General features: G+C 33.3%; 1 protein-coding gene across 1 annotated transcript; it reads right to left on the bottom strand.

Annotated features, from left to right (window-relative positions):
- Window positions 1–5,522: 5,522 nt before the first annotated feature.
- Window positions 5,523–8,075, bottom strand: LOC145795151 (UDP-glycosyltransferase 74B1-like). The gene is made up of 2 exons (XM_082878147.1): window positions 7,245–8,075; window positions 5,523–6,511 (listed from the first exon to the last, which is right to left on the bottom strand). Exons 1-2 carry the CDS (start codon window positions 7,884–7,886, stop codon window positions 5,738–5,740), a joined length of 1,416 nt encoding a protein of 471 aa, XP_082734273.1. The 5' UTR covers window positions 7,887–8,075; the 3' UTR covers window positions 5,523–5,737.
- Window positions 8,076–14,253: the final 6,178 nt, after the last annotated feature.

Here is a 14,253-nt window from a genome sequence, read left to right as displayed (position 1 = left end):
CAAATAAAATGTTTAACTGTTATTTGGCGAGGGTTGACTTTAAATGTAAACTTTTGAATCTCATTATAGATTGATGAAACATTTGATTATGTTAGTTCATCAAAAACTTCGCTGGAAAATTTATTTCGATAGTCAGTTACGATTTTACATAGAGAGAATCCCAACTCAATACATTTTAGAGAAGTTAATGTAAAATCCCAGGGTTGTCAGGGTGGAAGACATTCATGGGCAAAAATATCCCGAATTGGCACGTTTTATCCATTTTAAATTTTTGCACAAAAAGTTAGAGAGTTTGATCAACTTGGCTTCTAAATCTGGTATGGGTTAAAGTGTACTTGATGAGCTTTATGAAAAACTACACAACATGTGAGGAGACATGAAGGAAGAAAACTCTAGTGAAAGTGATGATGATGAGGCCTCCAGGATTCCTTGTGAAAGGGAGAGAGCTATGGATGTGAATGGTTCGGGAAGCGCAAATGCTACAGAGGACATAGGAATGAAGAAAACAATGGACTCTAATGAGGAATTGGAGACCAAAAAGGGTCAATCCTATACTGCTTGTGGATCCTCTATAAATTCCTCTTCTCCACCAGCTTGTCATACATCATAGGTAGCAATTTCATTAATAAATTGAAGTTCAATATATGCATTCATCAAGTCACATGTTGTAGTGAATTAAGTTAGATAGTTTAAAATAATAATTTTTTGCTTTCTAAGAAATAAATTAGGTAAATCATATATTCCAAAACTAAGAATAATATAAATAAGCTTCACTTTTGGGACTAAATTATTCTGAATCTCAGTACCTTGAGGTGATTCTAAAGTTGATGTTCTTCGTGTCCATAGGGCTTTATAACTATGATTTCTGTAGTGTTCTCTAGGACTTTTCACATGATATATATATTTAACTACTGTTGGTGAATGGGTGCTGGTTTTCATGTTTGGTTCGAAATATTGTAGCCAAGTAATAAGTTTGTTGAATCCACTCCCTCCAACAAGAAAGCATTTGATCACAACAAGAAATGTTGAGGTAATTCTCCCACTCCTTGCAAGTAATGTGTCAATTGAAATTGCATCTAATTGCATTATGAGTAATACTATGAAGTTGTAAATTTAGGACAAAGTGTGAAACGCTCGGATAAATGGGTTGATAACTTTAGAGACAGATGAGAGAAATAAAAAATTAACTTAATGAGGGAGAAAGAGAGTTTTCAAGTTGACTTTCTTTTTTCTTTTTTTAATTTCTGAAGGTTAATTTTTTTATTAGTTTCTAAGTTCGATTTATATGGTTGTTAGTGGTTTTGGGGAAAAACTGAAAGCTGGATTGATAGAGAAACTATCAACCAACCTTTTAGCAGGAAGGCTACAGCTAGGGAAGCTTTCTAGAATTTTCTTTAGCTCTCCCTGTGATGCATGTATCATTTTGAATTAATATATTGAATGAATGGAAGACTTCTGGAGAGGTTCGAACATCCCCACCAGTATGGGTTAGATAATAATACTAAAGAACCAAGGGGCTGCGTCTGAATGATTTTTTTTTTTTTTTAAGATTGTTGATATACAAATAAAATATTTGTATAAAAAATTTATATTGAACTGTTTGTAAGTTTCATTTCAAATCAAAATACCACCATTATGGCTCATAATTTTAAAATTTTCTTTTGTCACATCATACCGGATGAGATTTTTTGAGCAAACTGTTTGTAATTTTCTTTTGTCACATCATTATATTGTCAGCTTCTTCTATTGATAATGAAGCAAGTTGTTATTTCCTTTGGTTGGTTAGTTGTCTAACTTGACTATACATCTCTAGGGAATTATGTCAAATAAACATAATTACATGTTTACATTAGATTTGACTGTTGAGCGACTACGGTAATTAACTCTGTTCTACGGTAATTATATTGATGTTGTTATTCCATCCTTCTCATTTCCACAATCCATAAATGTGGTTTTCAGGTACACACACTCTTGCCCTCAACTCCTACACAACTTGTCAAGTCAAATAATGGAAAACATCCAAATTTGATTCTTATAGTTGGAATTGGTGCTAGCATGCTGATCATTGCTATCATTGCTGTCCTTATAATATGTTCATGTTCTTCTCGTCGACGAAATAAAAAAGCATCTGCCAAAGAGACTGGTATGTATAAAAATGGAATTTAGGTCCTTATTTATGTTATTGCGTTACTTATTTTTTTCATTTTCTAAATGTCTTTGATTAGCAGTTTTGATTGATCATGTAATAGGCTAACAGCAAACCACAGGTAGAAATTGTAATGTCTCTCTAAATTTGGAAAAGGCTCCCGAAGTTTGCCTTGCGAAGTAATGTGTCTTAAATGAAAGTTATTTATTTATTTCTTATATTTTGTTTTGTTTTTATGTTTTAAGTTCATTAGTAATGTGTTTTGTTTTTGAAAAGGACTCGAATCGGGTTCCCGATTTGGGAGTTAGAGCTGGATTTCGGTCCAAGCAAACTAGTTCCTTAAGAAACTTAATTCGAGGTGTTAACGCCCAAAAATCACCAAACGGCATCGGATACGAAACTTCGCACACACGACCGCCTAGGCATGAGAGACTTGTGGGAGAAGACGGGACTCGAATCGGGTTCCTGATTTGAGAGTTAGAGCCGAATTTCGGTCTAGGCAAACTAGTTCCTTAAAAACTTAGAATTCGAGGTGTTAACGCCCCAAAATCACCAAACGACATCGGATTAGCACGAAACTTGGCACACATGACCGCCTAGGCATGAGAGACTTGTGGGAGAAGACGGGACTCGAATTGTATTTCCAGCTTGGCAGTTAGAGCCGAATTTCACTCTAAGCAAACTAGTTTCTTAAGAAACTTAGAATTCGAGGTGTTAACACCCCAAAATCACCAAACGGTGTCAGAGTAGCACGAAACTTGGCACACACGACCGCCTAGGCACGAGAGACTTGTGAAAGAAAACAGGATTCGAATCGGATTCCCGGTTTGGGAGTTAGAGCCGGATTTCACTCTTAAGAAACAAACTAGTTTCTTCAGAAATTTAGAATTTGAGGTGTTAATGTCCCAAAATCACCAAACGGCGTCGGAGTAGCACGAAACTTGGCACACACCACCGCCTAGGCACGAGAGACTTGTGGGAGAAGATGAGACTCGAATCGGATTCCCGGTTTGGGAGTTAGAGCCGGATTTCACTCTAGACAAACTAGTTTCTTAAAAAACTTAGAATTTGAGGTGTTAACGCTCTAAAATCACCAAACGGCGTCGGAATAGTACGGAACTTGGCACACACGACCGCCTAGGCACGAGAGACTTATGGGAGAAAAAGGGACTCGAATCGGGTTCTCGGTTTAGGAGTTAAGGTCGGATTTCACTTTAGGCAAACTAGTTTTTTAAGAAACTTATAATTCGAGGTGTTAACGCCCCAAAATCACCCAACGGTGTCGGAGTAGCACGAAACTTGGCACACACGACCGCCTAGGTACGAGAGACTTGTGGGAGAAAATGAGACTCGAATCGGATTCCCGATTTGGGAGTTAGAGTTGGATTTCACTCTAGGCAAATTAGTTTCCTAAGAAACATAGAATTTGAGGTGTTAACGCCCCAAAACCACCAAACGGCTTTGGAGTAGCACGAAACTTGGCACACACGATCGCTTAGGCACGAGAGACTTGTGGGAAAAGATGAGACTCGAATTAGATTCTCAGTTTGGGAGTTAGAGTCGGATTTCACTCTAGACAAACTAGTTTATTAAGAAACTTAGAATTCGAGGGGTTAACGCCCCAAAATCAGCAAACGGCATCGAAGTAGCACAAAACTTGGCACACATGACCACCTAGGCACGAGAGACTTGTGGGAGAAGACGAGACTCAAATCGGGTTCCCGGTTTGGGAGTTAGAGCCGGATTTCAGTCTAGGCAAAATTATTTACTTAATTATCTTTGTAATTGTATAGTAGTTAAATTTTTATGTTTTTTTGTAATTAACATATTAATACATAATTATATTGTCATTAATTATTTTTATTTTTTTTCCAGATATTTCCCGAGTAGGAGTTTGCTTCTTGTGGAATGTATGTCTGTGAAGAATGCGACTAACTTTTGTTTTTGTTACCCACGGAGAATGATGAGCAAAACTTTTAATTTTGGTTTATGTTACTTTGAATGATGAACAACATTATGTATTTAAACGTTATATATGTATTATGGAACATTATGTAATAGGTAATTTTGTTGATGTGTAGTTATGAATGTAAGAATATTTTTATTATGGAAAAATTATTTTTTCTATACATGAATTTTTATATTATTATGCAATTATTGATTTCTTTTTCAATTTTTTTTTTAATTTAATACAAGTAATTTTAATATTTTTAATAATTTTACTGTAGGTTTTTTTTTTTTTGCTACGGCACCACACCGTCACAAAAACTAAGGCACCACACTGTCACAAAAAACAGGTAATTTTAATATTTTTAATAATTATATTACAGTTTTTTTTTTTGTGTGCAACGGCGCTACATCGTCGCAAAAAATAGGTAATTTTAATATTTTTAATAATTATATTGCAGTTGTTTTTTTTTTTTTGCGACGGCACCACACCGTCACAAAAAATATTGGAACCATTGGCGACAGTGGCCATGTTGTCGCAAAAAAACAAAACAATTTGTGATGGCATTTTTTACCGTCTCAAATAAAAATTTTAGCGACCGTAAAATAGTGTCGTCGCAAAAGGTTTGACTTTTTTACATATTATATGCGACAGTAAGTTGCCGTCGCAAAAGGTAACAATTGCCGTCGCAAAAAAAAGGCGATGGCATGATACTGTCGCTAAAAGGTTTTTGCAACGCCCTCTGTTGTGACCCCTTATTTGCCGTCACTAAAAGTCATTTGCCGTCGCTAAAAAGTTTTTGAGACAGCATTAAGAGTATGTGCCGTCGCAAAAACCTGAAATTTTTGTAGTGTTACTAAAAAGTTGAAAGTAGAAGTAATAAAAATCGAATAATGTTATATGTATCAATTAGTGTACTAATAGATGATATGCCATAATTTTAGAAGTTTTAAGTATTTGTAATTTAATTAATAGGCGGGGTCAGTAATAATGGCATAATATTAGTTTGTACACTAATTAGTACACTAATTGAGATATATATCGCAGCACCAATGAAAATAAAATAAAAAAGGTTTGAGGGGATTGGAAGTCTGTCCTGCAGCCCAAATGGCAAGTGAGGTGAATAGACAGGAGTTATTTCGTGGTTTTGGAGTAAATATTTCATACTGTTTAATGTGTAACATTAGTTCAGTTGTCTTAAAAAAAAAAAGTAATATAAAAAAGATTTTTCTAATGATAGTCTTAAGAATTTTTATTTATTTATTTTATAAGAAACACTAAATGCCAATAGATTTATAATCTCAATACATTTTTCATATATCTCAAAATAGTTTCATGCATTTCAATGCATTTTTATACACTTTTTTAGCACTGTCGCCCTAAGGATTGCTTTTCACATTTTCCACATAAAAATAATAAATTCTACTATTTTAAAATAGTGACTCACTTTATTCTATCACGAACAATTTCATGATTTAAATATTTTAAATAAAAAATCAAATCATGTAATTACGAGTATCTAACACAACATGACACATGTCGGCACAGAAACCTAACATCTTATTAAAAAAGGAAAAGAAATTATACTCAACTACCCCCATGAAATTTGAATCTACAGCTCTCTTGGCGAAATAAGTTTCAAATTAGCAATGATCATTTTCATCAGTCAATTTTTTTACCACTCCTTTTTCATTCCCACACTTCAAATGCTCCACAAATTCATCAATGGACTTATCTGAACTCCCTCCTTCACTAATTGCCTCCTTTGCCAACTCCTTCCACTTACAAGCATTTTTTCTAATCTCAACACTCCTCTCTCCTTCCATTACTTCCTTCAAACAACCCATGAGCTCTTCTCTCCTCAAAACCCCTTTCTCATCCTCCTTAGCCCTGACCCCAACACCCCAAATCTCCTCAATAAACTTAGCATTTGTCAATTGGTCAGCCCACTTTGGCACCCCAACCATTGGCACACCAAGGCCCAACCCTTCAAGTGTAGAGTTCCAACCACAATGTGTGACAAAGCAACCAATGGCTTCGTGAGCCAACATTTCTAGCTGGTTACACCAAGTTACTATAAGACCCTTGCCGCTTGTTGTTAAGTCTATGAACTCAGAGGGCAATTTAGTAATCTCAGACTCTCTTACCACCCAAATGAAGTCCAAATTGCTTCCCTTCAATCCCCATGCCATTTCCTCCATTTGTTCCTCTGTCAATGAGACCATGCTTCCGAAGGAGACATAAATGACGGATTGGCTTGACTTGGTTTCGAGCCATCTGGCACACTCAGAGCTGAGTGGCTTCCATAGACTGGCTCCGTACCCTTTGTCGTCTTCAATTCGCTGGTCCAAGTATGCCGATGGTATCATTGGACCGATCAACTTTCCCGGCCAGAGCTCCCATACATTTTTCACAACCTTCAAATAAGCACAAAACATTAAATTAAATTAACAAGAAATGCATTGCAATTTCAACAGTCGAAAGACTGACGAAGTTCACAAATATTATGTTGTGAACACGTCGAGAATAAGTTTTAAACTTGATTTGAAAATATATTAAGTTTAAAAAATATGTTTAATGTTGGTTGGTTTATCTATTAATTAAGTTTTTCTCAAACGAGTTGATTGGAACCGAGCTCAATTAGTTTAGTTTAGGAAAAATTACACTGTAGTTCATATAGTATGTCAATTTGGTCATTTTAGTTTTCATTGCATCACTTTTATCATTATATTTCATATTGTATCAATTTAGTTTAATTCACTCACCTTAAAATGATTGACTAGTAGACATTCAATTTGAAATGTTCCCTTTTTTCATTAATTCTTATATAATTTCTTAACATATATGATTAATTGAACAAAATTGACATAATATCAATAATTAAAAGACCAAATTGATAGAATTAAAACAATATGAACCAAATTGAGAACACCTATATTACAAGGCAAGAAGTATAATTTATTCCTCAATTTTTTTTATATATAATCCCTATAAGCTTATATAGTCGAGTTCAGAAGTTTCAAAATTTATTTTTATATAGATGAGTTTGACCGATGTTCAGCAAATAAATGACTTCGAAAATATGTTTAAACATTAGTCAAACTCCAGCAACTCAATTCATCTTACAGAAAACCATTAACATGTACAAACCTGGCCTTCCAGTTCTTCAAAGGAGTTGCCAAAAACCCAATCAGCCTTGTCCAAATTAGAGTACTGAGTCAATTGCATAGCCAAGTAAGCAGGGTTACTCTCAGGGGCCTGAACAAAGCTCGGCAAGTCCACCAAGTTCATCGGTGGCATCCCCCGCATCATCAGCGGCAACTCCTCCTCCTTCATCGGCAACCTAACCACACCGTGGTGCACACGACAAAATATGGAGCACACCGAGGCCGAGTTAGTGAAAAATGGTGCACCATAGATGCCATGGGTCTTAGCCACATCAAGAGCCCAAGGGAAGAATGAGTCATAGACAACACAATTGATTGGGAATTTTGAGTCCTTGTATTTTTCAATGAGTTGTGAGAGACTTCTTGAGCCATTGTCTCTCAAGGACTTGAGGTAGACATCTTCGGTGCGGGCTTGGGTAAAACCACCGTCGTCGAACCCATCGGAGATAGGTTCGACGGCGATGTTTCGGACACAGATGGACTTGACTGTGTAATGGGTTGTGGCTAATGTGGCTTTTACACCTTTGGAGGCCAAGTGTTTGGCAAATTGGAGGAGAGGGTTTATGTGGCCCTGGCTTGGATATGGAAGGACTATAACATGGCTTCCATGGTTTTTTTGCTCCATTTTGTGTTTTTGGGTTAGTTGGTTTGCTGTTTTGTTGTTGTTTGGTTCTATCCTTTTATTTATAGGGTGAATAAAGTAAGAGAGAAGGAACAAGAAAGAGGAAGTAGTGGTTCCAAATTTTGGTTCCAATACATTAACACTTTTTGATGTTTGCTTTTATCTCAGCCAACTTTGACACACGGGGGATTTCTGGTTTAGTTCGGTATATGTTTTGAGATTGTGTATTTGAACTTTGAAGGGACATATTATAAAAGTAATTTTTAAGTACGTAAATTCTTACGAATATACGTATATTATTTTATAAAATTGTGTAAGTTTTCATAAATATACGTAATTTAACTCATAAAAATTTAAAAAATCACAACTTACGTATATTTGTAAGAACTTACGTAATTTTATAAACTAACTAATGTATATTTGTAATGTATATAGTATACCGCTTGTACATCCAAATATTTTCTCATATTACAACGGATTTCATATTTTAATATCAAATTTAGTGTATTATCTGAATTGTCACTATTTTATTGGTTTAATGGATTTTATCAATTTTATTTGTTTCTAATAATATTTACAACTTCCGTAGTAAACTAAATATAAGGATAAATTATCAATAGGCCTTAATAGTTAGAGTTAATTCTCATCAAGTCTTACTGAAAATAAGTCTTGATATAATTGTCGTTAAAAATAATTTTTTACATACGTCACTAAAAATTAACAATTAGTAACTTTTTTTTATCATGATTTTTATAAATTATCGTTAAAATTTACAATTAATGACATTTTTATATGATAAATTTTTCGTATGAAACCTATTAGACAATAAACCTACCCTACCCCGCTCGTCTCGCACTTGTCGTCGTCATTCCTAATGATGTCATCCTTATTAAGGTAAGCTTATGTCATCCAATTATTTTAGGTGTGATGTATGTCAACTTTCACACATGTGCTTTAAATAGTATTTTTGGTTTTTTTTTTAAAAAAAAATGTGTGTTCATTTTCAAATGCGCGACTCGGTAATGTAATCAAAGTATCCGTGTAGGCCACACTCTATTCCATAATCATCATCTCATCAAAATCATAGAAAAGTTCGAAGTCTCAGGAAGCATTAATTCATCACCTCATCACGACCTTATAACCTCACAATCGCGCTCACCGGTTCTCCAATTTTATGTAATTTATTATTAATTTTATATTTATAAATATTTTCTTAATTTTATAAAAAATATTTTACTAATTTTTTATTTTATTAATATTTCACAACATATAATAAAATGATCTCTAATTATTTTATATTTTAAATAATATCAATTTTATTGAGGCGATTTTATTAATATAAAAGATACATGTCACTTATTTTTTTAACTTCAAAAATAAAATGGCATGTATATATTTTATGAGTAATGCTAAAGAATCTAAAATTTCACTCCTAAATTTATTTACAATGACATGAAAAAAATTGAGTCTTAATTGATTGATTTCTAAATAATCAACTGAATATTTAACGTTATTGAGTGTAAATTTAAGAGTTATATTTTAGGGATCTTAAGCATTTTTTACTTCTTATTTACTATATTATGTTAATCAATAAAATAGCTTAAAACAATGGCTTAACCATTTGTATAATGATATCTAATAGTTCAATACTTTTAATAACTAAAAAAATATTTGTTAAATTTAGTTAATTTTATTGTGAAATACTTCTTTCGCAACGCTTACATAAAAAATTATTTTCAATTAGTATCTTACCAATACTAACTCAGTATTTTTTATGCATAAAAGATGGCCCTCTTGGACAAAATTTCTAATTTCGCCCCTAGCTGCCGCCACCACGATCGATATTGCCACTAGCACCACTATGCTTCCATACCCACAACCTTCATTACCATTGAAATTGTTACCATAAGCACCCCCATTATTTGGTACCACAATCACACACCACTATTATTACTACCATCACCACAAAAACTATTACAACCTTTCACCTTCATAACCATTGTTACTTTTGTCATAACCACCATCATCATTCCACCATCACAATCACCACTATCATTACACCACTACCGATACCCTCGTTTTATCTCGATTATATCACCTCTCTCTATCACCATAACTAAGGGTCATCAAATTGCTCGTAGACGAAAAATCCCTACATTACCCAACCCGTCCCACTCGCCCCATGGCTCATCCTAGACAACTTGAGTGCCCATCCCATCCCAACCTATAAAAGATAATTCAAGGCTTTGCATAAAGGTTTGTAACTTGAGCCTGCCCATGAACTCGGCTTGTAAGAGCCCGCATAGGTAAACCCAGCCTGACCATCCCATCAACCTGACTCAAACTATTCCGTCCAATTTTTTTTTTATATGTATCCAAAAAAATTAACACTGTTCAATTCAAATTTAATCCATCAAAATACATTAATAATTATATATGTGTGTGTGTATTATATTATATGGGGTTTTAGGATTTAAATGGAGTAAAAAAATAGCAGCAACTAATCATATCTCTCTTTCTCTCTTTGCAAAGCATGAAATTTGGTTAACTTCAAGGGTTCATTTTTGAGAGTTTGAGAGAGGTAGCAGATGATCGAATTCGAATTAGGAAAGGTCAACCGAGTTGGGTTTTCTAGCCTTGTGTGATGGTAGTCCGTTTTCTTTTTTTTCTTTTCTTTTCCCATTTATAGGTATTATAAATAAAACTCCATTATGTTACTTTATTGTGTTTTTATTATATGAGATGTAAAAAAGTTATATATATATATATATATATATATAACAGTACTATATTCACACAATTTCTCTCCTCCACAGTTCCCTTAATGAGGTGCAAGACAAAATGCATGTAAGGAGAGTTTTGAAAGAACATTGGAGTGTGGGTTAACTTTTCAAATTTTGCTTGCCATGTCATTTGGAGGAATTTGGGAGGAGAAATTGTGTGGATGAATCATTTAAAAAAAAAAATACTTAAATTATGTTGGAAAGTAAAAGAAAAAAAATAATTAATGAAAATATTTAAAATATGTGAATAAAAAATGTGTATAACTTAATAATATAAGTCTAATGAAAAATGTGTAGCCCTATTCGGTTTGATTTTGGTTAGGGGTGAGCTTGGTCCAGATTGAGGTAAAACCAGGACCAATCCGTTATCTACAGTTTTTAAAAAAAAGTGGAACTAATCCAATTCGTTTAAATCGTGGAACCAATCCTAACCAATCCGTTTAAATACGGATTGGATCAGTTTAGGATCACAGATTCACATGATTAAATAACAAAAAAATATAGAACATTTTAATTTCATTAAAACATAAACCTAGCATCAAACAAAAGCAATAAAACTGGATTCACATTACACAAAGGAGTTCTCCTCTGTATTAAAACTAAACATAGCATCAAACAAAAGCAATAAGAAAATTGGTTTAGCTTTTATATGAAATAAAAAATGATCTTATGTGGGAGGGTCTATAATATAAATATAGACTATTTGCATAAGGTCTGGATCAGTTCCAATCTGGAACCGTGAGATTTAATCCGGAACAAATCTATGGCCTACGAATTTTTAAATTTCCAATTTGAAACCGAACCACGGATTCAAAAAATCAATCCAAAATTACCGGATCGGATTACAGATTTTATAGATTTCTTGCTCAGCCCTAATTTTGGTCTGTAAGATTTGGGTTTATGAGTGGAATGTGATTTTTGTTTTTTAAATAGACTCGACCCGTACCAACAAGTTGATTGGTCAAAATTCAAAAAACCCAATTAATATATGAGATTTGGACACAATAGTTGTGGGTTGGGTAAGCCTGACCCATCCCATTGATGACTCTTAACCATAACCACTATCACTCTATCTTCACCACCATTGTTGTTGGCATTATAGACACCATTATTGCCTCCACCACCATCACCACTACTACCATCAACTCACTATCACAACATAAAATTGAAAAATATAATTTTTAAATTTAACATAATACATATTAAACAATTTATTTTAGTTCAACACTTAAATTTTTATCAAATATCTTTTTCAACTTAAAAAATTCAGTAATTAATTTTTAATTTTTAGTTTTATCTAAAACTACCTAAGTGAACAGAAGATTAAACACAAAATGGATATCGATTTCTCACAAGAGGTAAGACGCACATGATGTCGGATCCACATGCGAGACCCATCCTTTATGAGACATCTATACCTCACTCTATATATGATCCTTTTTTTTTTTTTTTTTCTAGCATTAGTCAGCTTGAATTAACTAACCACACTCCAAGATTTGTAGTTACGTCCACAATATGATCATCACATACATTACATACTTTCTGAAAAATTGTGCATGGGTCTTGGACAAATTCAGTGTCTCAATTTGATATTTATTTGTGAAAATTATAAAAGTTACTATTTTTTCTTAAAATTTTGAAGACAACTTAAGAAGTATGAAGTGATAGTAATAAATATTCTAGGACCACTAAATAATCATTCCATACTTTGTTGTCATCATCATCCACATTGAAAGTGACTAAAAATTATCAAAAAAACAAAATCCCCAAGGATAATCAACCATAAAATTAATTACATAACATATTTTTTAATTGTTTATATGAAATGGTGGATGTAGCATCCCAGGTCTAAAACTCAACTTTAACCCCCTTGTATGAATGCCTCGATACACTTTTGGACTTTTGGAGTTATGGATTATATTGTTGTTGAGTAGATTGAGTTGGCATTGAATCTTTTGCATGTATCGTTTTTGAATAAATTTTGTTTCGGACATGAATGTAACGTCCCAATTTTATTTACCCGAATCCATTGTCAAAACATTCATTTAAATCTATTTTTCCATAGAATAATTGCAAAAGCAAATAATAAATAACAAATAATAATGTTCTCTCTCATGTGTAATGATAAAATGTTCAAATATAATAATTACCACAAATGCCTTTAATTTAACATTGAGAATTTAAGAATAAAATAACTACATTGAAAAGAATAAATTCCTTTTTACAACACATTGACATTTCACCTATAATTAGCAAATCTCAAGCCTCCAATAACCTAAACTTCTTGATTTTTGGACGAGGCAACAAACTCCACATCTAAAAAATGGTTTAACAACGGGGATGAACAAATATGTCCATTAGGGATTTACAATGAATCTAAACAATAACATACCATGGATATATACGATCATGATGATCAAATCATAAATTCATAGGTAGTGTGGCTTTTGATATATCAAAATAGAAATACATAAGTATACATTTTCCAAAATAATGCCTCTTAAACATTTAAGAAGAATCATTTCTTGTTTGTCCAATCCAATTTTAAATATCGAACATTTTACTTCACTTCATTAATACTTAACATCAACACTCAAACAACCAATTTATTTATTTGACATGCAACAAACTACGAGAATATACACCACCATCATTTATTCTAACATCCCTCAAATTACATAACCAAATATAATCCAACCATAACACGACGCTATGTAATTATGCACCATTCTCATCTATCTTAACATTATTAATCCATTCAATTTGATTAACATTCTAATAGCATTAGATTCTCACACATTTACCAGCCTTAGTACGGAAAGGCAATTGAACACCTTACAATTACCAACAAAAACCAACTACAACGAGTCATCAATTTCCACGACACGATTTACCAAGTGCTAACCGGAAGGAATCAGAACCTATTTCAATGCTCTACGTTTTACCGGTTACTAGCCGAAAGGAAAGTGGAACCTCTATATAGCCCCAACTGTTCACACATTTTACCGGGCACAAACTAGAAAGTAAACGAACCCTATCTCAATGCGTCATGCTTTACCGATCGTTATCCGGAAGGAATGCGAAACTTCCAATTTTACCAAGCACAAATCGGAAGGAATTAGAACCTATCTCAAGGCTCCACGCTTTACGGGTTATAAGCTAGAAGAGAAAGGACCCTTGGCATTGTTTGATAATTTCCACAACATTCGAAATTTCAAAATAAATCAACAACATGGGATATACATATAACCTATTCAACAACAATCAACAGCATCCTTCACTGATGGTCAAGGACAAAACTTTAAACAATATGTAGTACACTCTCACTAATTGAAACAAATGAAAATCTCATTAAGTTCCCACAACTCGTATATTACCTCAATGTCTAAGTTTTCCATCAACACATCATCACATAGCATAAATTCTACACTTGATCACATTTATTCCCCATCATCCACAATTACAACATAATCAATCTAATGACAACTATTTATTTACTCAACTTACATAAACATTAACCACCACCATGTTAATTTCATAACTTAATTCATTTCTTTCTAATAATTATAACTACAATTTCAAAATAC

This window comes from Camellia sinensis, chromosome 7 (genome assembly GCF_055761805.1).
Source record: "Camellia sinensis isolate YWXY chromosome 7, ASM5576180v1, whole genome shotgun sequence".
Taxonomy (NCBI): Eukaryota; Viridiplantae; Streptophyta; class Magnoliopsida; order Ericales; family Theaceae; genus Camellia; species Camellia sinensis.
Note: the sequence above shows the minus strand (reverse complement) of the source record. Positions and strands in the feature narration are given on the sequence as shown.

What these genes read in the sequence shown, in the direction of transcription:
- LOC145795151 (XM_082878147.1), bottom strand. Translation starts at nt 7,886, where the DNA reads ATGGAGCAAAAAAACCATGGAAGCCATGTTATAGTCCTTCCATATCCA. An exon ending in TTGAAGAACTGGAAGGCCAG is followed by an intron (nt 6,512 to 7,244) that starts GTTTGTACATGT and finishes GCTTATTTGAAG; the next exon opens with GTTGTGAAAAATGTATGGGA.